The 25,845-nt window shown below is 31.5% G+C and overlaps 2 protein-coding genes across 12 annotated transcripts in view; one reads left to right on the top strand and one right to left on the bottom strand.

Annotated features, from left to right (window-relative positions):
• The window catches only part of LOC134686806 (neuron navigator 2-like), a 302,687-nt gene extending 297,121 nt beyond the window's left edge, over positions 1-5,566 (bottom strand). For all 7 annotated transcript variants that reach the window (XM_063546602.1, XM_063546594.1, XM_063546601.1 and 4 more), the window contains exons 1-2: positions 5,262-5,566; positions 5,000-5,093 (exon numbers count right to left, since the gene is read on the bottom strand). In XM_063546602.1, coding sequence (XP_063402672.1) covers positions 5,000-5,065 — 66 coding nt within the window. In that variant the 5' untranslated portion in view covers positions 5,066-5,093; positions 5,262-5,566. The remainder of the gene's footprint in view (positions 1-4,999; positions 5,094-5,261) is intronic.
• A 103-nt stretch (positions 5,567-5,669) lies between these two features.
• Positions 5,670-25,845, top strand: LOC134686808 (transcription factor E2F8-like). 5 transcript variants are annotated; one of them, XM_063546606.1, is made up of 12 exons: positions 5,670-5,948; positions 11,109-11,511; positions 12,269-12,348; positions 15,944-16,074; positions 16,562-16,709; positions 18,725-18,795; positions 20,561-20,645; positions 21,141-21,284; positions 21,754-21,825; positions 22,385-22,426; positions 23,482-23,679; positions 24,345-25,845. In XM_063546606.1, exons 1-12 carry the CDS (start codon positions 5,921-5,923, stop codon positions 25,421-25,423), a joined length of 2,481 nt encoding a protein of 826 aa, XP_063402676.1. In that variant the 5' UTR covers positions 5,670-5,920; the 3' UTR covers positions 25,424-25,845. The 5 variants fall into 5 exon arrangements, with proteins under 5 accessions (XP_063402676.1, XP_063402675.1, XP_063402679.1 ...); XM_063546605.1 differs by having other exon boundaries at positions 22,379-22,426; XM_063546609.1 differs by lacking the exon at positions 5,670-5,948 and adding an exon at positions 5,987-6,112 and having other exon boundaries at positions 22,379-22,426.

Here is a 25,845-nt window from a genome sequence, read left to right as displayed (position 1 = left end):
TAGAGATAATTCTGAACTTTTATGCTGATGCTCTCTGCAAGGATGATTACAAATGTACATCCATTTAGTTCCTAATCTACTTCAAAATCCAACAGAAAGATTTTTTTATAGATCTCTATAACTACCTGCCATACAAAGAATACACTATGTCAGTTGCAATGAAAAAAATCAATCAAATAGTCTCCTGATTAAACAGTTAATTATTTTTTTATGACATATTTGTTTAATATTTCTTAATTAGGTGTTAATTGTAGAATGCTAATAGCCACAATTGACTGTGAACTGGCTCCCTAGTGTGACCACATGCTAACAAGGATGCAGTCACTAACAGGCATGGTGTTCAATTAAAACTTTTTAATAATTGATTTTATTGTTTCCTGCTGAGATGGACTGAGTTAATTACTTAATCACAACAAATGTCAGAAAGATCCTAGGCTCTTGACAAGCTGGATCAGGAGTATTTCACATTTTTTTCTAATGGGTAATCTTGATATTTAAGTAATATGAAGTGAAAACTAAGAATTTTTTTTACAATTTTTAGAAGATTTTTTTTTTCGTATGGGCTAATTTTAATTTTTATAATACATACATGTATCATATATTTTTTCAATTGAGAAGATTGTATTATTATCAAGTCATGTACAGCTAAATATCTTGTTTTTACCTAAATTGAAAGAAACATTTTCCAATAACAAAAAGCAACATTCAATCAAATCAATGGAAAAGACAAGTACATTAGTAATGAATTTGAACTAGTCTGTCCGAATTTGAGATATAATAAAGCTGTCCACATTAATCTTTGGCAGAGGCCAGCTATTGCAAAAGTGCACACAAAAGGAACATCAATGGAGTTTGTGTTGTTTATTCTTAAGTTTTCTATGTTGTGTCATGTGTACTATTGTTTGTCTGTTTGTCTTTTTTATTTTTAGCCATGGCATTGTCAGTTTATTTTAGATTTATGAGTTTGACTGTCCCTTTGGTATCTTTCGTCCCTCTTTTAAAAAGAGGGCGGCTTTAGAACTTTTGATTAAAAAATGTTTAATTGATATCAATTTTAAAAGATTTTTGCATGATTAAAGTATGATCTAATATCGGATTTTGATTGGTAGTAGATAAATTGAGCCTTTTAAATTCATGCAGTTCTTTCGAAAAATTTCTACATCCTTAATCTCTGACAGGTTCTAAGACCATTTTAAATATATACTCAATTTTAAGATTGTATATAATAACATAGGTAATTACAATTAAATAGGATCACTTGTCTCCAATCAATTTATCATAAATACTTAAACAAACATTCTAAAGTATAATATTGATGTCACCCCTGGGTCATGTACAGATAATAACATCTATAATCAGGGAAGAAAAGTCACATGCCAAAGGATTAAAACAATGAGGTGAGATTGCCCCTGGTCATAGGGATCAATCAAATATGTTGATTCAGCAATTCATTTTCAATAAAAGCTTATGGTCTTACAGACAAAACTTATGTTTTTTGGTACAAAATGTATTGTGTATAAAATGCCAAACATAAACACAATAAGGTTAGAGGTTATTATGATTTCTTTTAATTGGCGGGGGAAGATATTCTAAAATTGATATCAAACTGCAGCTGGAATACAAATGAAAAGATTTTCTATGTTTAATATTCATATCTTAAAATACATATTTCTTTTCAAGTGCATCTGATTTTTTTCAAAATCACATAGTTTCAAAGCAAAAAAAAGTTCCTTATTAAATGTATTTTCAAGTATCCTTTCCATGTGTTATGGTATTCTCAGTTTCTATGTACAATTACTGACTAAAGAAATCAAAAGTGATCATTTAATATTATATTAATAACTACGCATTTTTAAAATTTATCTAAAACTAGGATATTTTTAATGCGGTGACCCTGTAAATAGGGTGGACTTCCAAAGTAGAAAAAGAAGATCATTATTGTCAAATATTCCACTTTGAATTTAGGTTGAAATACATTGTACAGGTAGGGGGTATAATAGAAGGGTCCCCTACTTTACCACCCAATTCCATACACTGCATTTAACATGTTTAATCCATAATATCATAGGAACATTATTCTGTTAGATACTCAGAACATACAGACAAATTTCAGTGTTTTCTCTCAAAATAAACAGAGCTTATTTACATGAAGAACCTTATTAATTTGAAACAGTCATGTCAGGTTGGAACTGACCCAAGTCGGCATGGTTCCACTTTCAATTGTAGTTCAAATGTCAAAATGACCATATTTCACACAGTGCCCTAATTAACTTCTTCTGACATTTTAAATTCCATAACATTTCATTTTATTTCAGGAGCAAAATTCAATACACAGTCAAAGGTGATGAATCATCAAGTGAAATGGATTAAATGCAATGAAACTGATTTGTAATTTACATCAGAATAATGAAAGAGAGATTTGTTTTTCTAATCAATCCTTTACACTTTTGCTTATAAAATAAATTCCACAACAAAAAAATCCATTTTATGCAATTGCTATGTTAATTATTAAAATATGTCATTCATTGACAATTTAAACACTCATAGAAATGGGCTTTGGTATTTAAAGGACCAAATTGATGATTCTTAAAATCTTTTTTAGGAATGTATTACAAAATTAACAAAAATAGACAGGACCGAATTTATTGTTATAGGACATGTACATTTTGTTGTACTCTTGGTCCTGTGCTAATTTAGAGGACTGCATGTTATAAACTTCTTTTTTTATTTTATGAATATTAAGCACAATAAAGTTGAGAAAATGATAAGATTGAATATTTTTAAAAAGACTGATATATATTCAAAAACTTAGTTATTTGTATACTGTCACATGTATGAAGTTTGTTCATATTGTATTAACTTACATTTTTTGATTGAGTTAAGCCTGCCAATTGATATTTTATTGTGTGTTTTTCTATGTTGTGATGTTATGCTATTTTTTCAGAAAAAGGGAGAAGGTTTGGTACCATTAAAACGTTAAATCCCGCTGCAAATGTTTGCACCTGTCCTAAGTCAGGAATCTGATGTACATTAGTTGTCATTTGTTTATGTAATTTATACGTGTTTCTCGTTTCTTGTATAGATTAGACTGTCTGTTTTCTTGTTTGAATGGTTTTACACTAGTAATTTTGGGGCCCTTTATAGCTTGTTGTTCAGTGTGAGCCAAGGCTCAGTGTTGAAGGCCGTAAATTGACCTAAAATGGTTTACTTTTTTTAATTCTTATTTGGATGGAGAGTTGTCTCATTGGCACTCACACCACATCTTCCTATATCTATGAAGAAAAGTTTTCGGGAAAGGTATTGCTTGAATTTTTATTCTTGTTCTATAAAAAAGAAAAAAAATGAAAAGAAATATAGACTTAACTTGAATTAAAATTGGCTACAGGCTCAGAATTTGTCATCTCTGAATATCAATGAATGATTTTTTTTCTTAGTAGGTATGGAGTTAATTCAAATGCACAAAATTATCTACTAGTATCCATTTTGAAACAATTGTAAGATCATGGCCATCATCATCAAACAATTTCATCAATGTAGCAGTGTCTAATCTAATCGTTTGGAGCATTTACTCCAATCCTCAATTCCAGCTTTTCCTTTGTGGTTTTGAACATTGAGGTACAATTTCAAAGGGATCCATAAACTTACAAACAAATAATTGTCTGGAAAAAACAAAAAATGTGTGTTTTTGGAAACTTTTTCCTAAGCTGTTGGGACCATAATCAAATCAAAATCAATCCCCACCTTCCTTTCATGGTATTGAACTGTTTTGTTAAATTTCTAAGGGGTCCTGATACTGAAAACCAGGGCTTAAAAACAGGAAATCATGAGGTCCTGAATTGAAATAAATTGAAATCCCGACATACCAAAATTCGAAAAAGAATTCCAAGTTCGCCACAGGATCAGTCCCGAAATCCCAAGCTTATAAAAACACCTGATCCCGGAGTCCTGATAAAGGTCCTATCCCCCTGAATTTATATAATTTTTTTCCATTAATTCAATTTGTGTATTAAATTTCTTTTGCAACCAAGCTATCTACAACACTGAAGCATCAAAAGCAGGTTGTCAGTTATTCTCAATTGATCCATCTGTTTCATATCTTTCATACCAGACCTTTTATAGATAACTATACAGCATGGGTTTTTCTCATTGTCAAAGGCAAAACAAAAACATCCACTTCAATTGAACTTATGGGGATACCACATCTCCTTAATATATTAAATGTATGTTGCATTATTCATTTTGATGAAAATGCTAGATTTTAGAGACATTCCCAGGGTTGCCTGACATTGGGCAAAACCGAGTAGAAATTGTTTCGGTATTTGAGATATATAAGTGATGACTAGGGACTGACCCTGTTTGTCATTCAAATTTTCAGACATAATATGAAATTTTAATATGACTGTGAAGAAACTAAAAGGTGACCAAATTATGTACATCCAGACAGTTATAGCTTATTACATTAAAACTGGTCAATCTTTATTTGCTCTTATAGGTAAACAAAGCCACTATTAAGATACACATTGTATTCTCCAAAGAACCATGTGCCACACTGATGGTACATCATGCTACACTCAAATTCAGAATTATTTTAATATGTGTTCATAAAAATGAATTCATTTGATTTTTTAACATTGTATGGCAACATCTTTCAAGTTAATGAAGAGTTTCTTTTCTGATTTTTTTTATTACTTAACATCATTATTTATCATCATATATAATATATTGCACCTGTAGTTTTTATCATTCTTAATCATGGGTACCTTCAATTTAGGTTTATTCTTCTGCACTGAGACTACTATAACACATATATAGTAGTCCCAGTTCTGCAAGTTTACATGTAAATTTATAACTGATAAATTAGTTTTATCTAAATACAGTCAAATATGTTACAAGTTTAAAATAAACACCTGGATGGCTCATCTGTTATATTGACACTTTGTCATTGGTCATTCGTTGTATTCTAAATGAAGTTTAATTAAATTGTATATTATTTACCTACCTTGATTGTTTCTTCCACAGAATTGGGTGGGTAGGGTTGATAGTGTTGGTCTCCATGTGTTGCCATTCCTTGTTTATTTACAACATGATGAAATCTGAAAGTGAAAAAGTGAAAAGTCAACTGTTTTTAATGTTTTAGTAAATTTCCTTGTTTTCGTCAATAAATCTTACGTATATGGTCATTCATATTCCCAAAGAAAACACTGCAATATTAATAATTCATAGCATGAAGGGTAAAGCAAATAAATATCTAAGACATTTACCATTTTTCTTCACAATTTAAATGTTTGTGTATTCCATGGCAGGTGTGTATTGAAGAAAACACGCACTTCCTTGTGTAATACGTCACGAACATTCGTGTTAAATACTTTTTGTACATTTTTTTTTCTCAGGGAAAGGAAAGTTTGGGAAGATGAGCCCCATTTTTAGTGTCAGGGGTATAATATTATATATTTTCACACATGTTTTTTTTTCCCTCAAATTTACAGTGCTGAGGAATAAACGATTTTGTCACGACTTGTTTTTCGTTTAATCTATGCTGCACATGGCTTAGACTTGTTCAAAGACATTGACCTGTCAAACTTTGAACTGACCCCTGAATCAACATTCTGATTGGCCAAAAGCATTTCAATCAAAATGGCTTTCAAATTTCATTGGAAATAATAATATGGGCGTTTCCATTATGTCTTAAACCCCGCATCATCTCGCGCCAAATTTCCGCGGAAAATGTTGTTGTTGTAGACAGTTGACAGAGAATTTTTCGTTTGTCTACGAGAATCGTTAGGAATAGTCTTTATTTGTTGTTTTTTATCTGAAGGATATTATTTTTTAGCTCCGTAGACACATATGATATTTGTAACCTTTCAAACCCACCTACGTCATCCACACAAACCTCATTTGGAAAGGAGCCAAAATACCAAGAATGAAACAAGAGCCAGACGATTCCCCAAGTAAGTTGTGTTCTATTTATTGTTTATGGTGATTGTATTGAATGACCTACCACCAGTAGACTGTGATTTCACTTCTCTTTTTGGCTGAATTAATGGATAATTGAATACAAATATGCCTGACCCACATTTGAAGAAGATTTGACGCGATGGCTAAGTATCCCCTTGTAAGATGATTTAATGAAAAAATTGGCACTTAATGAAACGTTTGCATGTTTGTTTATTCAATTAATAATATTTAGAGTGTAGAAAGAAGTTTATTTGATGAAAGAATATCTTCACAATCAATATCTCGCAGTTGTCATGTCTAAGCCGGTAATTTTTCCGCGAACTTTTACGTGCCATTTTTGATCAATTGACCTAATTTGCGGCCCTTCTGTATTTCAAACAAAAATAATGTCTTCTGGCTGCTGTTACAACTGATTGTAATTGACATGCGTTAATTAATATAATGTTTCTTAATTGATCTATTCATTATTGATTAAATCGATATGATACAACGTCAGTGAACTGTGAAAGAAGATCACAACAAAGTCCGTTATTGTCGATATGCAGTAGGCGGGCCGGTATGGCACACACGATCACGCGCCAAATTTGAACGCGCTAGCTTATCAAAATTTTGAACGCCAGAAACATTCCCAACTGTTTTCTGTACAACCTTTAAGAAAATTAAGAAATTTGTTAAGGATTTCATAAATGACACAGAAGTATTTGTATGTGGTAAGATTGTCTGACTTTCGGGAACATAACAATTATTTTTTTTGTAAACAACAACAAACCTAAAAGCAGTGGCAGAAATAAACTTGAAACATATATCAGACTGAAACTTGTCTGAAAGGTATTATTGCCAAAAAGAATGAAATTAAGTTTGTTTGTTCAATTTGTAACCCTAAAAGAAATGTTTGCCCCAGAATTAATTTTGTGACTCTTTCAAGTTTAAACTGATTTAAACATATTCATATGCAGATGTAGGATTTTGAAGAAAAAATTAATGTGCCAATAACCACATTTGTCATGTTTGTAGCTCCTTGACAGCAAAACAGTTTTTCCTGTTCCATAAATCAATCTTTGATAGATGAATGCATTATTACACAAAAAGTGATCAGGAAAACAAGATAATCCCATTGTATACTACACAGTCGGAAAGCAAGCCCTTAGAAACGACCGTTGTTGCTACTTTCTTAAGACAACAATGGAACTGATATTAAAACCCGCCATTCTGAAATTGCGTTCATTTCGCGGAATTTTTTTTTGGCGCCAATTTGGAAGTTTATCCCTTTTTCAGTTTCCTACTAGCCATTAGGGTCTGTAATATATTTATTTCGATTTGTTAACCATGGATTATATTATCAACAGGAATAAATTCTCAAACATGTCAAATTGGCCGTCGTTTAACGATCCCGTAATGTCGTTGATCGTCGTTTAAAATTATTTTCTTTTCTTTTTTTCATAGATTTAATAACAAAGACTATATGAACTGTACAAAAAATTAATAACACGTATTTCAAAATACAAATAAAAGCATCAAGTATAACGTTCTATCAACCCTTGGGAAACCCCGTTTTAACTAAATTCCAAAATAAGGACATTTTTTGACATTGTAGTTTTTCGGTCTTACACATTGATGTCACCTTGCATCTAAACACAGTCAATGTACACATATTTAGTATGTTTGTTTGAAAAAGTAATGGCGAGATCAGCTGTGAATATTTGACTGGATTAATATATTCTCTTTAGACTAAGTCAGTGAAATGTATGACTTAACTAAAACAAGGTAAGTAAATCGTATACTGTCTTTGCTCAACACTAACTGCTTTAGATAACCGACATAAAACACATTTTGTGATTTGAAGGAATCCTGCAAAAGTAAATGAAAAAGTATTGTCCTAAATTTGAACTTAGGCAGCCAACAAACCATTTGATTTTCTGGTGGGGTAGGGGTTGGTGGCTATTGAGTATTGATTGTAATATAATTTGTTTTTTTACCCTGTGAAAAAAATGTTTCTTTTACCCTCAGCTGCCATTTAATGAAATGCTAAAATTGAAAAGAGAAGAATTGTTTTCAACTTGTCAGGGGAAAAAAATCCATAGTTCCCCCTCCCTGAAAACAAATGGTTGCTGCCCAAACAATCTCTTTCAGAGTATCATTTTAATCAATCTTATTCAAAGCTTTATCATACTGACATGCATGCGCGCGCAGTGTGACTTAATTTTGACTTGTGATCTAAAACATAATTGTCCACTTAGCCCCCAGAAACTGCTCTGAAATACTTTCACATAAATATAAAAATGCATAGTTTTTTTAATGTTATTAATTATAATTTTTTTCAAATATTACAGAAAAAAATAAATATTACTGAGTCTATTTTAATCTTATTCATTTTCAAGCTCATGATTAGCACCATTTATTTATTGGTTTAGTGTGTCATTTTATAATTTGAGCCCATTCATTAATTTAAAAACTATAACTTGCATGAAATCAATGAGTTGTTCATACAAAGATTGCAAATAATTTTCCTTTTATTTAAAACAATGAACAGAAGATTTTACATTCAGCTTTCATTATGATCTCTTTTAAGTTTAAATGAAAAAGGTAGGACCTACTTGCAAGTGTCAGAAATGAAAAGGAAATCAACTCCTGTTTTTTTTTTTATCATTTTCATACTGTCTTGATCCATTATTCATGAATATTTAGACTACCCCTTGTATAAATTGAGTAGACATTTATTTCTGTGTTAAAATAATTTGGTTGCAGCAGTAAAAATACCTACCAAAACATGAATATTAAATTAACTCTTGGAATATTAAATTAATATTAAATTATTAACCCTATTATGGCACATAGGGACACATCTAGGGCCTATTTCACTGGGACTGAGTTCTGAAAAGTGATAAAATGTGTTTCTCTATTTTTTGGCACATGTTTATAGTATCAAAATGTATATAAGAGATTATTTTTAATAATATCCACTTGTAAATAACAGCATATGGTGTTTGATATAACAATAGTTTTTCATGATAGTGTCAAACAAAGGGACGTAACTCGTGAATTACCGTCGGCCCCGCTTCGTCAGAAATATCGACACTTCTAACTGGCACATTTGCGTATCTGTGCATATCAACTGGCACAAATTTGACATATCATAGTCAAAGTTATGTTACATAACATAATTTAAATTCAGCATAGCTTCCCGAGAAGTTAAGAAAGAAAATTACGATTTAAATTTTTTTTGACCACATTTTTTGGTCAACACCTACACTTTGAAGACATATTATGAAAGAAAGAAATGAGTTAAATCCATAATTGAGTTAATGAAAATATTCCTTATATACTCAAGAATGTTCACTTAAAAGCAAATTAGTTTTAATTCATTGTAACAGCTACAAATTCAAAAAAACGGGCTTCCCTTTTTTGGGTAAAAAAATGCCCATATATGGTAATCACATGACGTCCATTGTTGCTTTAAGAAATGGGGTCAAATCGGGGTCAGCTTTCCGACTGTACAGAATACTTTAATAGAATATTTATTCACCAAATAAGGGCCACAGGAGGACATTTGCATATACACCTTATCGCTATTAGCCTACTCGGCCTGCCGCTTGACCTTTTGACGCACACAACAATCACTTTTCCATTATTGCGTCAGATGTTTTGTTTTATGACGTCAAAATTTTACGGGAACCTGTGTGATATCCAGTTAAGGCGGACAAATAGCAATAAGGTGTATTGTAAATAATACACATGTGCAATGCAATCTAGACATTTCTGCATTGTCCTGTCAGACTGGAAAAGGAACAAAACATATTCAATACCAAATTTCCACAAAATTGTCCACCCAAAATATAAAATAACGAAGAAATTTTCAAATAGCTACCTGATACACCTTATCGCTATTCCGGCTTGAACTTTTGACGCCATGCAACAATCACTTTTCCATTGTGGCGTCAGATATTATGATATCAAAATGTTCTGGGAACTTGTTTGATGTCCAGTAATGGTGGATAAAAGGCTCGAGACCACAATTATTTCGTAGTGCATTTCTTTTAGAACATAAATGAAAATTAAAAAAGTCCCACCTGCGCTTTCTCAATGAAATTTTTACAGTGTGTTGAACATGTACTACTTTTGGGACAAGTTATATCAAAACTATAGAAAACTTCATCAGCTCGTAACTCAAAATACAAGTGTATGGACAATTTTATGTTTAGGGCGTCTTGAAATCTTTTGACAGCTTCCGAAGTGCTTATTTTTAACCTTTTCAAGCTGGACCAAATCACAACTTTCCTTTAAAATTCTGGACCCAAATTTGTTTACAGTGTAATTTCACCCCCATACTTCCAATTTGAGGCATAACACATGGAGAAATAAATTTGAAAGGGGTATGAAAAATATTGGCTAGTAACCCACTGTCAACACTAGGGACTATATTCGTAAACAACGAAAATCAAGGGACGACAATTGTGATCATGGACCAAATAGCAATAAGGTGTATAGAAAAGTTTTGGATTTTTTTTTTTTATAAAGCAAAGTCAGAGAGTATCTCTTAGAGTTAGATTTTAAAAATAAAGTAATGATGACTGAATCATACACTTCTTGATGAATTTTCTGTGTTACTATTCACCAATTTTTCCCAACCACTAACTATAGTCTGAAACCATATTCCAACACTTTTCTTATGTGTTTAACCAAAGCTTTGTAAATATACTACTAATAAAAAAAAAAAAAGATTAATCCATATTCCTTAAATGAAGGTAAAGTTTGATTTCACGGATTAAGGCTTGTTGTTGAGTTGTAGTTTTTCAAGTAAAGCCAAGTGATACATGAGTGTTGGCCGTACAATAACTTGAAAACACTGAAATCTTTTTAATTTGAGATATATATGTGTTGTCTCTGATGTCTAATTGAAGCTCAAGTTTAGTTTTCGTGATTTTTACTTGTATTTTTAAGTTGGTTGATCGACCTTCAAGCAGCAAATAGTGATTCTATGACCGTTGTCCGTGCAGTAACTTTTTTATGTACATGTAGTTTCCCCTGACTAAATGCAGTCAAGTTCAATTTTCACGATTTTAGCTTTAATCGTTCTTGAGTTGTTATATCTTTAAGTTGATTGAGAAAATAATGATGATATAAACTAATATATGACATTATAATGTCTTTTTCAGATATGTCAGAGGAAGCATCTAAAGGTGAGGATAGAGTCCCATTTTCAAAATCAACAAATATAAACAGAATTTCTGAAAAAGCAAAAAAGTCTCAGAAACATAAAGAAAGTACTAAACCTATTAAAGAAGGAGAAAGCCCTGACAGTAGACCAACAACTCCAGTACAAGACTGTAAAGAGGACGGAGAAGAAATTGCTGCACCTCTCACACCAACAACTAATCTTAAAATGCTCTTTAGTGCTGTCAGTCCAGAAATTAGAGATAGGGAAAGCAAAATGAAGGATATATCAATTGGAACTGATGATGATGTGGTAGTTGTAGAACCACCTGACTTTGGAGATGATTTTGATTGGAAGCCAGCTGGTTCCAGGAAAGAAAAATCCCTTGGATTGCTTTGTGCCAAGTAAGATTTGTACATAGTTCATGGAATAGGACAACATTTAAAAATCAGTTTTTGATTAAAAATTGGTTCTTATTTAATACATTTTTTTGTATCTATACACGTGTATGCAACATCAGGATGCACAAATCTATGCATTTCATATATTGCATTCTATGAATTATTTTAAAACTTATATTATCCTCGTGAAACCAAATTAAGCAACAAAGTTTTAATTTGAAAAGTCTGCTCAGTGTTTTTGCTTTGTGAAATATTAAGGAAGCACACTTTGAGTATTTTCCCATTAACAGTTCATTATTTGTGTTATCCCTTTCCTCCATTGAATTTTTTTTTTGCATACTTGATTCGCATAGGATTTTTTTAATAAAATGCTGAACATATACTTTAAAGTATTAAGGCATTGCAAAAAACAACTATTTCATCAAATAAATTTAAGTCAGATATTCCTATGATATTCCTTTTCATATTGGATACAAATTTTATTAAGTCAACTGCAGACACTTTGTAGTCAAAGTGTTTCAACTGAGGTACTACACAGGCGTCATTATGGAGGAAAAGGTTATACAAGTTGAGTAAGGCATTTAAGAAAGCTGTAATTTTATAATTATGTTCAATTTATAGAGTCAGTTTCCATGATCAATCATAGGCTTGGAAATAAAGATAATAAATCTTTACAAAACCACTTTACTAATTATAATTTGTACATAATATAAATTCAACGTCGTTTCAGCGATATATATTTTGTTTTATTTATTTACAGATTTTTAAACAAGTATCCTGAAATGCCAACAACCAAGGACAGTAATGTTATAAGTTTAGATGAAATAGCTAAAGATTTAGGTAAGATTTGCTGGAATGAAGCAAAATAGAAAGAAATTCATTTCTGAAGACCAGGCTTATTCAAAATTATTGCTTTTCAGTTTTGCTGTCTACGTCTGCAATATTTATCTCAAAGTTTGATTATAAAATGCTTTCAATTTGGAATGGATATTGGTCATTGTTGAAGGCTGTATGGTTACCTTATTGTTCATCTCTTTGTCCGGTGAACACGTTACTTGATATATTTTTTTTTAAGATATTTGTAAACGTCTAGTTCAAGAGTAGAAATAAAAGCATGGTTTCAAAGTACTTCAATTTGATTTATAATGTCCAAGAATTTTATGAGAATGTTAATTCAGGTTCATTCTCCCCTTGGTAAACAGGAGAGAGACATGTGCACAGTTATGCATTTACTTACCATTTGACTGAGACACTAGTCTTCATTTCTGTAGTAATAATATTAAATTAGGACATCTGAAATTAAGAACAAGTAACCTTTTGAGCTGCTACATGTATGTGTTCCGGACCATATGAGTATTTGGACCATACGCGTATGGTCATGACCATATGCGTATACTCATATGGTCCGACCATACACGTATGGTCGGACCATATGAGTAAAATACTCGTTTGGTTATTAACGGGCCGGACCATATGAGTATTTGGACCATATAGGTATATATTTTTTAATTACATTATAGAAGTTTCAATTATACATCATAAATTTAACATTGATGCCATAGTTAGTTTTTATCGCTAATTACATTCTTCCATGAAGGCTTGGGTGACATTTAATTCCACATGGTATAATATATTTTTTTGCATTTGCAAGTCTTGCATGGTTGTGCACGATCCTTTTCATTTACACCTTTTGTTTGCGAGTAAAAAGCTAGCCTTTTTATACGACCGCAAATTTTGAAAAAATTTTCGTCGTATATTGCTATCACGTTGGCCTCGTCGTCGTCGTCGTCGTCGTCGTCGTCGTCCTGCGTCGTCGTCGTCGTCGTCGTCGTCGTCCGAATACTTTTAGTTTTCGCACTCTAACTTTAGTAAAAGTGAAAAGAAATCTATGAAATTTTCACACAAGGTTTATGACCATAAAAGGAAGGCTGGTATTGATTTTGGGAGTTTTGGTCCCAATATTTTAGGAATTAGGGGCCAAAAAGGGCCCAAATAAGCAGTTTCTTGGTTTTCGCACTATAACTTTAGTTTAAGTTAATAGAAATCTATGAAATTTTGACACAAGGTTTATGACCACAAAAGAAAGGTTGGGATTGATTTTGGGAGTTTTGGTTTCAACAGTTTAGGAATTAGGGGCCAAAAAAGAGCCCAAATAAGCATTATTCTTGGTTTTCGCACAATAACTTTAGTTAAAGTAAATAGAAATCAATGAAATTTAAACACATTGTTTATGACCACAAAAGGAAGCTTGGTATTGATTTTGGGAGTTTCGGTCCCAACAGTTTAGGAATTAGGGGCCAAAAAGGGACCCAAATAAGCATTTTTCTTGGTTTTTCGCACCATAGCGTTAGTATAAGTAAATAGAAATCTATGAAATTTAAACACAAGGTTTATGATTATAAAAGGAAGGTTGGTATTGATTTTGGGAGTTTTGGTCCCAACAGTTAAAGAAAAAGGGGCCCAAAGGGTCCAAAATTAAACTTTGTTTGATTTCATCAAAATTGAATAATTGGGGTTCTTTAATATGCCGAATCTAACTGTGTATGTAGATTCTTAATTTTTGGTCCTGTTTTCAAATTGGTCTACATTAAGGTCCAAAGGGTCCAAAATTAAACTTAGTTTGATTTTAACAAAAATTGAAACCTTGGGGTTCTTTGATATGCTGAATCTAAAAATGTTCTTAGATTTTTGATTATTGGCCCAGTTTTCAAGTTGGCCCAAATCGAGGTCCAAAATTAAACATTGTTTGATTTCATCAAAAATTGAATAATTGGGGTTCTTTGATATGCCAAATCTAACTGTGTATGTAGATTCTTAATTTTTGGTCCAGTTTTAAAATTTGGTCTAAATTAAAGTGCAAAGGGTCCAAAATTAAACTAAGTTTGATTTTAACAAAAATCAAATTCTTGGGCCTCTTTGATATGCTGAATCTAAACATGTACTTAGATTTTTGATTATGGGCCCAGTTTTCAAGTTGGTCCAAATCAGGATCTAAAATTATTATATTAAGTATTGTGCAATAGCAAGTCTTTTCAATTGCATAGTATTGTGCAATGGCAAGAAATATCTAATTTCACAATATTGTGAAATAGCAAATTTTTTTTTAATTAAGAGTTATCTTTCTTTGTCCAGTAAAGTAAGCAAGAAATATCTGCAAGATTTTTTTTGAATTGGAGTTATCTTTCTTTGTCCAGAATCAACTTAAATCTTTGTTATATACAATATACAATGTATATTCACTTTTTACTACCAACTGATAAATTTAAATAATCTTTACCATTCAGTGATAACAAGCAGTTTTTTTTACATCTTAATATTTTATGATGTATTTAAATGAGTAGTAATTGTTGCAAACTCCATTAGAATATTTTAATTGAAATTAGTTTTGGAATAAGGGAAAGGGGGATGTGATTAAAAAATTGGGTTCAATTTTTCTCATTTGAAATTTCATAAATAAAAAGAAAATTTCTTTAAACATTTTTTTGAGAGGATTAATATTCAACAGCACAGTGAATTGCTCTAAGAGAAAACAAAAATTTTAAGTTCATTTGAATACATTCATTCTGTGTCAGAAACCAATGCTGTGTCAACTATTTAATCACAATCCAAATTTAGAGCAAAATCCAGCTTGAATGTTGTGTCCATACTTGCCCCAACTGTTCAGGGTTCAACCTCTGCGGTCGTATAAAGCTACGCCCTGCGGAGCATCTGGTTAAAGCTGCGTACAGTGATACTGAGGCCTTGGGCCATTCCGATATTTCTAGTAGGTGAAATTCTACGGTGTTTTAAGAAGCTCTAGATCTCAAATATCGTAACATGCTTGCAATACACCATATTCACAAGACAACTTAAATAAACTAAGTTAGTTGCTAGTGACTTCTTGTGTAGCAGTTCATTTAGAAATTTTCAATGATTTTTTTCTCGACGTATTGCCATTCACTCGTAATAACAAATCGGTAATGACCATCAGTAATGACCATCGGTATAACATGTGTTTATTATAGTTTTGACAAGAAAGTAAAATTAACGATGTGAAACTTCTAATTTTTATTTAGCTAACCTTTTTATTATAATATAATAATAAAATAACCTATATATGATAGCGTCTTTTTAATGAACGGTCATACCATATGAAAACTTTAGAAGTATTAAAAGTAAACTGTAAACATATTGTTAATTACCCCGACCATACGCGTACGGTCGGACCATACGCGTATCGTCGGACCATATGAGTATATACCCATATGGTCATGACCATACGCGTATGGTCCAAATACTCATATGGTCCGGAACATCTGTATTACTGTCATATAGTTGTGGAAAAAGTATATTGTACAACAAAAAATCTTTGATTCTGTTTTCACATTTATAAAACATGCAGGTATTTAAAGAACACTTACAAATGTTATTATATATATTTATTTATTGATTTTAGGTGTAGAAAGAAGAAGGATATATGATATTGTAAACGTGTTAGAAAGTGTGGAAATAGTCAGTAGAATTGCTAAAAATAAATATGCCTGGCATGGCAAGTCTAACTTGCCTGTAACATTAGCTAAACTAAAGGTAATATATAACACAAAAAGTAGTATAATCATATGAACTTTGATTTCCCGAGGAACATCATGATCGCATACAGATTGTTAGAAAGTTCTTTAAACATATACATCTGTTTGCCAAAAAATGTTGAAAAAAATAAGGGGACTAGTCATAGCGGTTATATATTTTTTTTACCTTGAATGTATTGTTGATATATGTCTCATGAATATGCATTATCACAATATACAAGAGCTGGATGCAAATTGAAAAAGGGTACTTTGGGTTAAAGCAAAACACTTCAAATTTATTCGTGTCCAGCCTGATTTGAAATTGATACAAGGAACAATAATTGTTGGTTCAGGTTTTACTTGAAATGCAATTATATTTTGATAGTTTTCAACATGTTCATAAGAAATATGATATTCTTGACTTGAATTTTCATTTAGTGATTGAATGAATTGTTATTCTAGAAATGTTATTGGGAGAAAGTTATAAAGACTCCATTTTGTTTTAGGCACTAGGAGATGCAGAGGGTTTTGCAGAGCAGATGAAGAAGTTACGAGATTTTGAGTTAAGTCGAGAACTAGCAGAACAGAATGCAGCTATGTGTGGAACCAAGCTTGAAAAACCAACATTTAATATTGAAAATCTAGGTGGAACAGGTAGATAAGACTTCTTTTTTTAATTTCAGTTAAAGGATCAAAGCTGTAAAAAGTTCTTTAGTCTTTCAAAATTAATATATACTTGACCTTGATACATGCTGCTTGGAATCTTTAAAAAGATGATTTGGCTCTTTTTATTTTGTAGCTGTAAAACTATTGAAACTAAAATTTTAGCTAAAGCTTTTACTGGAAGAAGACAGAAATGGGCACGGTTGTATTACCAAAATATATTGTTACAAATTTTTACAGCTTAAATGCGTAATTCGTTGTTATATTGTTGAATGCTCAAGCTGATTTTTGACTACATCATATAATGGCAGCTTAATTTACTGTTTACTGAAATAATTACTGTCCTGTTTTTAAAAGTACTGTAAATTCAGAAATTATTTCGTGCATTTATTATTGCAATTTTACCATTTTAAACTTAATTATGACTTTGAGAAAAGTCCTGCTTAATTCAGATAAAATATTACCAAATGAGAGTTTTAATTATTGTCTTTACAACTCTTGCATTATTTGCAATAATTTAAATCTCACAATAATTTCTGAATTTACTGTATGTTAACTGTACCCTACCCTTAAGTTTTTTTTAACCCTTTTTGATTAATCACTGTTAAAGTCACAATGTTGCTCCAATAGACTCAATGCCAAAAATGAGTATTAGAAGAAAAAAATTAAATCCCTACCTTCCTTCCCTATCAGTGATATTGTTAGCCTCAAATTACCCTGATATTCAGCTTTTTCCCCCAGAGAAAATTCCCAATTTCAAAATAAAATGGCTTAAAATTCCTCCCAATAAGTCCACACTTCGGACAATAACTCAAAAACATCTTCACCAAATTCCATGAAACTTTAGTGAATTGTTTATATCTATTGAAGTAAGCTCCCTTTCGTTTTTTTTAAATTTCAGATTTTAAGTTTTGGATTTATGGGGCTTTATTCATAAAAAAAAAGGGGGATTTTTCAACACTTCGGACAATAACTCAAAAAGGCTTTCACCAATGTCCATGAAACTGTGGTGAATTGTTTATATCTATTGACGTAAGCTCCCTTTCGTTTTTTTTTTATTTCAGATTTAAAGTTTTGGATTTATTTGCCTTTATTCATAAAAAAAGGGGGGATTTTCAACACTTCGGACATTAACTCAAAAAGGCTTTCATCAATGTCCATGAAACTTTGGTGAATTGTTTATATCTATTGATATAAGCTCCCTTTTAATTTTTATAAATTTCAGATTTTAAGTTTTGGATTTATGGGGCTTTATTCATAAAAAAAGGGTGATTTTTAACACTTCGGACAATAACTCAAAAAGGCTTTCACCAATGTCCATGAAACTTTGGTGAATTGTTTATATCTATTAATGTAAGCTCCCTTTCAATTTTTATAAATTTCAGATTTTACATTTCTGTGTTATGAATTTTTATGCTTAAAAAAGGGGGGATTTTTCCAAATTTGGGACAATAACTAACACTTTCACAAAATTTTATGTATGGATGAAAAATTGAAACAAACTTAGTTAAATTTGAGGTAGCCTTAATAGTGCCAATTTTTTTGTGCATTTTTATTTATTATTTGGGGGGGGGGGGGTATTTGACAGGGCTCACACTATTTCTAGTTGATCATATAAATTCATTTAAAGCATAAAAGACAAGTTAAAAGAGCAACGGGCGTATCATGCGCCTAAGCGCAGCCCTTTATTGAGTTCAGGGATTCTGATTCGAATCATTGTGGTGTTTGTAACACACATGGTTTTATAAATACCCTCATTCATTTCTTTGCCCTCCCCCAAATATTCCTTCCCAGGTAAATATGTCTCAAAATTTCCCAATTTCCCCAAAAAAAAGGGAAAAGGTAGTTTTGAAAAAAGACAACAATATCACTGCCTATTATTTATCAGCATGTAACAGTTAACATACAAACTTTTTTGTTTTGCCCTGTGAGTGTTCACAATAACCATTTTTGAATTAACAGCAGATCATGATAAGATTAATGCATCTGATGTTTTTATTTTTCAGCATTAATGAGAAAAGACAAATCACTAGGCATAATGAGTCAAAAGTTTCTGATGCTGTTTCTGGTTTCTGAGGTAATAGTCTTTTCTTAAATTACTTTGCATTTACATTGTATTCTCTGCTGAAAAAATTTGTTGACCAAAACAAGGAACAAGAACTTATTTTATGGTTCTGTTTCATGTTTTCCTGGGTATAGTTACCACAAATTAAAAAACAAATCGAGGAAATTAAAATTGGTATGCAGGAAGTCTTGGGCAAAACCAAGACATAAAGTATCACAATAATGCAATTTTCCTCAATACACAAAAATTGGTACACATACTGACATAGAAAATAAATGAATCCACAGAATTCAGATTTCATATGACAAAAGATGAAAAATTAAGGGAAAGGGGTGAAATAATAACAAATACCTTCAGAGCTCCAGATAAGCTGCGTATTTGCGTGATCACGCAATACAAATAATAAAAAAACCAATGCAATTGCCCTTTGCAGGGTTCAATAACCCAATTAATTCAAAGGAAAACCCAATTATATGCCAAAACCATGAGTTCTCAACCCTTTTATTGGCTACTGTTTGAGTTATTTACCCTTATCTGTTTACAGTCGTCGCGTAAACTTGTTTATAATATTTATAAATGGAAATTTCCTTTCGTTCTAAAAATATATCCCTGCATCAAGTAGCTGAAATGGGTCCCTGTTGGAGTTTTCTGTTGCTCAATAGGTACACGTGTTTTTGAAAATATTTCGATCTTCTCTGTGTTTATCCAATTAGTGTGTGTCATGTACCGGTAGTCATATTTTTTTCGCATTGCTCAGGATTTATTATAACATACATCGAATCAAAACGAAAGTGAATGTCCGGTAAAAATATTAAATAGAAGCGTGTTTTCTGCTTCTTTTGAAAAGCTGAGGGAAAGTTATGATGATACCAAGACTCAGCCAGTGTTTTTATGAAGCGTCATTGAACGCACGTGCCTGTGTGTGATACCTTAACGAGAATATTGCTAATAAACACGGGGTTTCATCAAAAAGGAAATCAGTTGGAAAAAGTGAAAGGCCAAATCAATTATGACATGATAAAAAACAACTAAACCCAGATTTATGTAAATTGAATAAAACAAAAACATTCAAGTATAATTAGAGTTTAAATACTATTGGTTTTTCATTTTACGGTAAATAAATAAATACACATATCTGTTTTTGTGAGAAAATACAAAACTGGCAGAAGGTTTGAAACGGGACACAAACTAAACCTACAATTGCACCTCAGTGAATAAACCAAATAAAACAGCTAGCAAATAACCCTTACTCTAACCCTAAACCAAATAAAACAGCTAAAAAAAGAAAGAAACATATTTAAAATGGAAAAAAATCTGGGGTTGATATTGCCTAAATATTCAATATTGTGTTGATGAAAAAAAAACTACATTAAGTACCTTGGTGGTGAAAAACCCAATTTGATATAAACCTGAGGGGTGAATTGGAATTGATAATGCAATTAAAATACTTTATCACCCAATTATTTAAGAAAATGGTGGGTAAAAACCCCAATTTGTGAATTCTTATCTGGAGCTCTGTACCTTATATTAATTCAAAATAAAGACTGGGGAATCTTGTTTGCATGGTGGGAGTCTTTATATTTTCATGCTTAACCAAAGGGCAAACAGAAATGTGAAAAGTAATAAGGGGGAGATGTACCTAATTTAATTACCTATTACATAGTAGATTATTCCATCAAGATAAATTTCCCAATTTTTAACAGATATGTATTTCTGTTGTCATAGATTTTGTGTGAATCGAACAATGAAGGTTATTATTTATCATTCTCTTTTTCAGCAAAAAACTGTGAATTTAGATCTAGCAGCAAAGATACTCATTGGCGATGCAAATGTAGATAGGTCTGACTATTCTAAATTCAAAAGTAAGTAAACCATTAAACCCACTAATCATGATATGCAAAAAATAGACGCCACACAATGAGCTTTTTTTAAAAGGAATAACCTAAGAGATTTGTCCTTGAAACAACGATTAAGTTAAGTTTTCCAGGTATATAAACCTTTAGAGAACCTGATTTTTTTTACGCTGCAAATGTTGTTTGGATTTATTCAAATTTGATACATACTGGTTATGGTCCTAAAACCTGTGTGTCTAGGTCAGGAGTTTTATCAGTAAGGGTTGCCATTGTAAATACATGTTTTATTATAGCCTGTCTGAGAGCTACAGCCTCAAACTTTCTTAAAGGCTATACAGAAAACTCATTCTAGCACATGTTGTCTTCTTTCTGAGGACATTAATTGTTAATACAAGAAGTTAATGTTTATTTTCATAAATAATAGTAGAGGATACTGGAAAAAAAACATTGTTAAAGTTTTGATCGACCTTAAAAATTCTTTACATATTTTTGGGTTGTTTTCAGCAAAGATTAGAAGATTATATGATATAGCCAACATTCTTACTAGTCTAGATCTCATTAGGAAAGTACATGTAACAGAATTTAGGGGAAGGAAACCAGCATTCAAGTATATAGGACCTGATTTAATGCAGATGCAAGACATTAGTGGTAAGACGTCACATTTTTTTATCAACTGAAGTTTTTATTTTAAACTTTATAAATAATCACCTGATGCATACAGTTGTACAAGGCTTGGCATTACTTCAGAGAAACATTTTGTGGGCGGAAATGCAAATGAGCGAATCTCTTAAAAGCTACCTGTTTATAAATCAGTTTCAATTTTGATAGCACTATGTCAACTTTATCAACTGAAGTTAACAACAATACATTAATGGAGGCAGGTTCTTGTTGCTTAACATCACAATTTTAGAATTATATCATTACCAAAGTTAGAACTTCTTTAAAATTGTGGTAGAAAATCCCTGGTTTAATTGGGTAGAAAAACATGCCAATTCTTAAATAATTTGAGAATACATATCATATTAACCTAAAGGTGTTTGTTATGACATCCATTAGAACTAGAGTTACACCCATTGAAATTATTTCTGCTTACATGTTAGTTTTCTCTTTATTTCAGTATGTTATAATGATGGATTTCACAGGCCAAGTTCAAGGCATTCATTGTTGGATTGTGTGAAGAATAACCAAGGTGAGTTTTATTTACATATATGGTTTTAGAACCATGCCGATTCTATTTGATATCTTTATATAAAATATAAATATTTTTTTAGATTTGTTGTGAGACAAGCACTAAGTTTCACTTATTATTGTATGTATATCACCTAAGTTAACTGAAAAAGAAAAGGAAGAAGGATTATATATACTGTAAATTCTGAAATTATTGTGATTTTGTCAGTTTAGAATGCAATTTTAATTATTATGATTTTGAGACAAATCCTGTTAAATATATATACAATATTTCAAAATGCGAGTTTAAATTATTGCATTTATAACTATCGAAGTTTTCACAATAATTTCTGAATTTACAGTATCTCTATATACTTTTTCATTACTTGATTTTAAAAATGTAAAGAACAAAATATTTTTTTAGGTGTTTTACTATTCCTTCAAACATGCCTGCTTTTACTGTTTGAATTGTATGTATGTGACCGAAAAAGAAATTTGACTTTTTTGTTTCATATTTTCAACTTTTCTATGTTGAGATAATAAAAACATCTATATTTATGTATTGTGTTTTTAAGTTGCAGAAATGGTAACAGGAAAAAGATCATCAGAAGCCCAAACTACTTGTAAGTATTAAGCACTGGCCAGTTTAGATTTTTATGTCCCATTAATGGGCATTAGGTTTTCTGGTATGTATGTCTGTTCGTCTATCTGTCCCGTTTCAGGTTATAGTTTTTGATGAAGTTGAATTCTGATCAACTTGAAACTTAGTAAACATGTTCCTTATGATATGATCTTTCTAATTTTAATGCCAAATTACAGATTTCCCCCATTTTCACTGTCGACTGAACACAGAAAATGATGGTGCGGATGGGGCATCCGTGTACTTCTGACACATTCTTGTTTAATATTGCATTTTTATTATTTATAGAGTAATTTGATACACATTGCGATATTTAGAGAATAACCATTATTAGATATAATGAAATTTGCAAGTGAAATAAAATTTTGTCAAATTATTAAAAGTAAAATTAAATATGAATAAGGAAGTTTTCAAAACTTTCAATTTATGTTCGATTGCATTTATTAAAAGGTGGAAAAAACCTAACCACTCATTTTTCTTTCTTTTTGGTATGGAAATAAGGAGATGTAGTATGATTACCTATTAGACAACTATCCACCAATCTTAGCAATTACAGGCAACTGTACATGTAAGGCCTTTAACAAGGAAGAAAACCCATACCATATGATATGGTGGTCTATAAAAGGCCCTGACATGAAAAAAGGGAACAATTCAATTGAGAAAACTAATAGCCTAATTTATAACAAAACAATGTATGACAACCATTGAACTACAGGCTCTTTAACTTTGAAAAGTCACATTATGAATGTGGTGTGGTTAAACATGATTGTGAATGGCCAATCCTACCCCAACCTGGAACAGTGGTTTAACAGTACACCAACATGGATAAACTATAAAAATCAGATGGATACAAATAGAAATAAATCTTTCAAAACACAAAGTAGACATGGCTGGGTACTTATACATACCAAAAACAAAACGACACTAAAGTACTGATGAAAGCCAAATTGTAACTTTGACGCCAAAAATCATTGCTATGTGTAAAACATTTGTTTTGTGTAGTCCTTATACTCTTATATGTTGACTATTTAATTGTAGATGACAAGAAAAGGAAGACGGATCCATGTAAAAGTGACAGAGGATTACAAGTGTGTGTATGTGAACCAGTAAAGAAACCATCATTTCCTAGACATTCATCATTTGAACAGATTTGTGAGGTGGCTGAGAAAGAACGGCAAAAATTATACGAATCTATGTCACAACCCTGTAGTCCTACTCAAGATTATTCTGGTGATGGTAGGTGTAATTTGTAATAGACTAGATAAGATCCATACTTTTATTTTAAAAAAGGATGTTTAGGGTTTCCATACTGAACAAATAGCTGTCAATGCAGTTTTATTACCTAAACAATTATACTTTATTCTTCCAAAATGTTAATTAAGTTTATTTAGATCAAAATGAAGGCAGTTACATTGGAATACTTATTTTTGGTCAAAATTCAGAATTTCTGAAATTTCATCTATCTAATGCAGAAAATTTGCAAATTATATTAAATTTATGACCAAAACATCAACAAAACTATCCATGGTATAAGGGAATACTATATTATAGAGACATAAATAACGACAGACAAGTGTTAATTGATGTTTTAAATGAAGATCTCCAACTTGTGCCAGAATGGCCAGGGAAGCCATCATCTCGGAGTAGCTTCTATCAGGCAGTTTTCAATTAAAGGGTTAATCAGTAGACAGGAAATAAAAAATCGAGTCTCAAGTTAAAAGAAAGGAAAAAAAACACTTTTTAAAAACAATTAAACACTTGATTTTAACAAACATATACATTAAAATTAATTATTAGGTGAAATACAATACGTTATTTTTGAAATTAATGTTACTGGTTCATAATTAAGCAAGTTCTATTAATATTAACCATATGTTAAATTTATTCCTTTATTATTGCAGAGTTTACAAAGAGTTTGAGTCAAGGTGACACCCCAACTGCTAGCCCTCCAAAGAAAAAAGGTTCAAGTAAAATAGTGGTACAACGCAATCTAGCTAGTGAAGAAATCAGAAAATCAAAAAAAGCTGAGACAATTATTATTAAAACTGGAATACCTGCATGTAAAAATCCAACCATGATTCCTCTTACAAAAGATCAGATAGATGCTGTTTTAAAATCACTCAAAGTTCCAGTACCTCTGAAAGGGGACAAAAATGTAAGTGAAGAATCAGAGGAGTCGTCAGATGAAAAATTATCCAATAAAAGATCATCCACTGATAGTGAGTCAGAATCAGCTCCTAAAAAATTTAGGGTTGACTTTCCTTCACCTCCTTCCGATGATAATATAGAACAGAAAACTTTTTCTGACAGCAGCAAAACACCAAAAGCACTTCATACAACTTCAGAATTCGCAGGTACTGTTGAACCTGAAAAATCTAGTGACTATGAACCATTGGCTGTGCCATTTCCTGAAATGGAAGACTCAATTGTAACAAATACTCATGTTGATAATTCAGTCGCTCAGATGGTAGGGAAAGTGCTAAAAACGTCACAATCAAACATCCAAAGAATAGCTGTTCAGTTGCCAAATCAATCTCCTACAATACTTCAGTTTCCAGTAGTTAGTGTAGGTTCACCCACAGAGGCAACAAGGGTGATGCCTTCACAAGTACAAATTCTTCAAGGCATGCCAGTTAGTACGACAGGAAGAAATGGCCAGTCATTTAATTTTATGGTACCTCTAACATTTAGTCCTCCGTTGACACCTGATGCTAGTCAGTCATTGTTTACCTTCCCCTCGTCAAATCAAACAAGCACAATGGTTACACAGATACAAACATCAGTTGGAATGGCGGCATCTAAAAAAGCAATCACCATTCCAAAGTTTGTCACTCCAACGGAAAGACCAGTTACTACTCAGTTCTATAGGAGCACCCCTGGTGGGTTAGTTCCCCTTACATCTAGTGAAATCATTACTCTCTCTAAAGATGGACCTTCAACGGCAGTGAGAAAACTTGATCTCCCAGACATTAGTGTGTAGTTATGGCTTCTTGCTGGGCAATGGGCGATAGAATAGTTGTGTGTGCATGTTAGATGTTAGACTGTGTATGAAATTATTATTTATTAATGAGCTCAATTTCCATAATTTGTTATCTTGTTAATTAGATGTATCCGATTTTAGCATGATGTATAATATATGGATGATTTATTTATGTGTGTATGTATGTATGTGTGTGAGTGTATTTTATGTCTTGTCAGTGCCAGAGGAACTTTTAGAAAGTTTCTTTTTATCTATTTTAATAGTGCAGAGAATAACTGAAGATTGATGCAATTTGTTGTTGTCAAAATTGTTAAGTTTTATATTATAATTTTAAGGAATTTTTCTATGTACTTAATGAATTGTACACAGAATTGAATTGTACATACAATACAATGTTTTGTAATAAACTATTGGTTTTATAA

This window comes from Mytilus trossulus, chromosome 10 (assembly GCF_036588685.1).
Source record: "Mytilus trossulus isolate FHL-02 chromosome 10, PNRI_Mtr1.1.1.hap1, whole genome shotgun sequence".
Lineage (NCBI taxonomy): Eukaryota > Metazoa > Mollusca > Bivalvia > Mytilida > Mytilidae > Mytilus > Mytilus trossulus.
This window is presented reverse-complemented; position numbering and strand designations above follow the sequence as displayed.

Excerpts from the sequence above, each read along its gene's own strand:
- LOC134686808 (XM_063546605.1), top strand. The coding sequence starts at position 5,921 with ATGAAACAAGAGCCAGACGATTCCCCAA. Across the intron at positions 12,349-15,943 it reads TGAAATAGCTAAAGATTTAG|GTGTAGAAAGAAGAAGGATA; the intron begins GTAAGATTTGCT and ends TATTGATTTTAG. Across the intron at positions 16,075-16,561 it reads TAACATTAGCTAAACTAAAG|GCACTAGGAGATGCAGAGGG; the intron begins GTAATATATAAC and ends ATTTTGTTTTAG.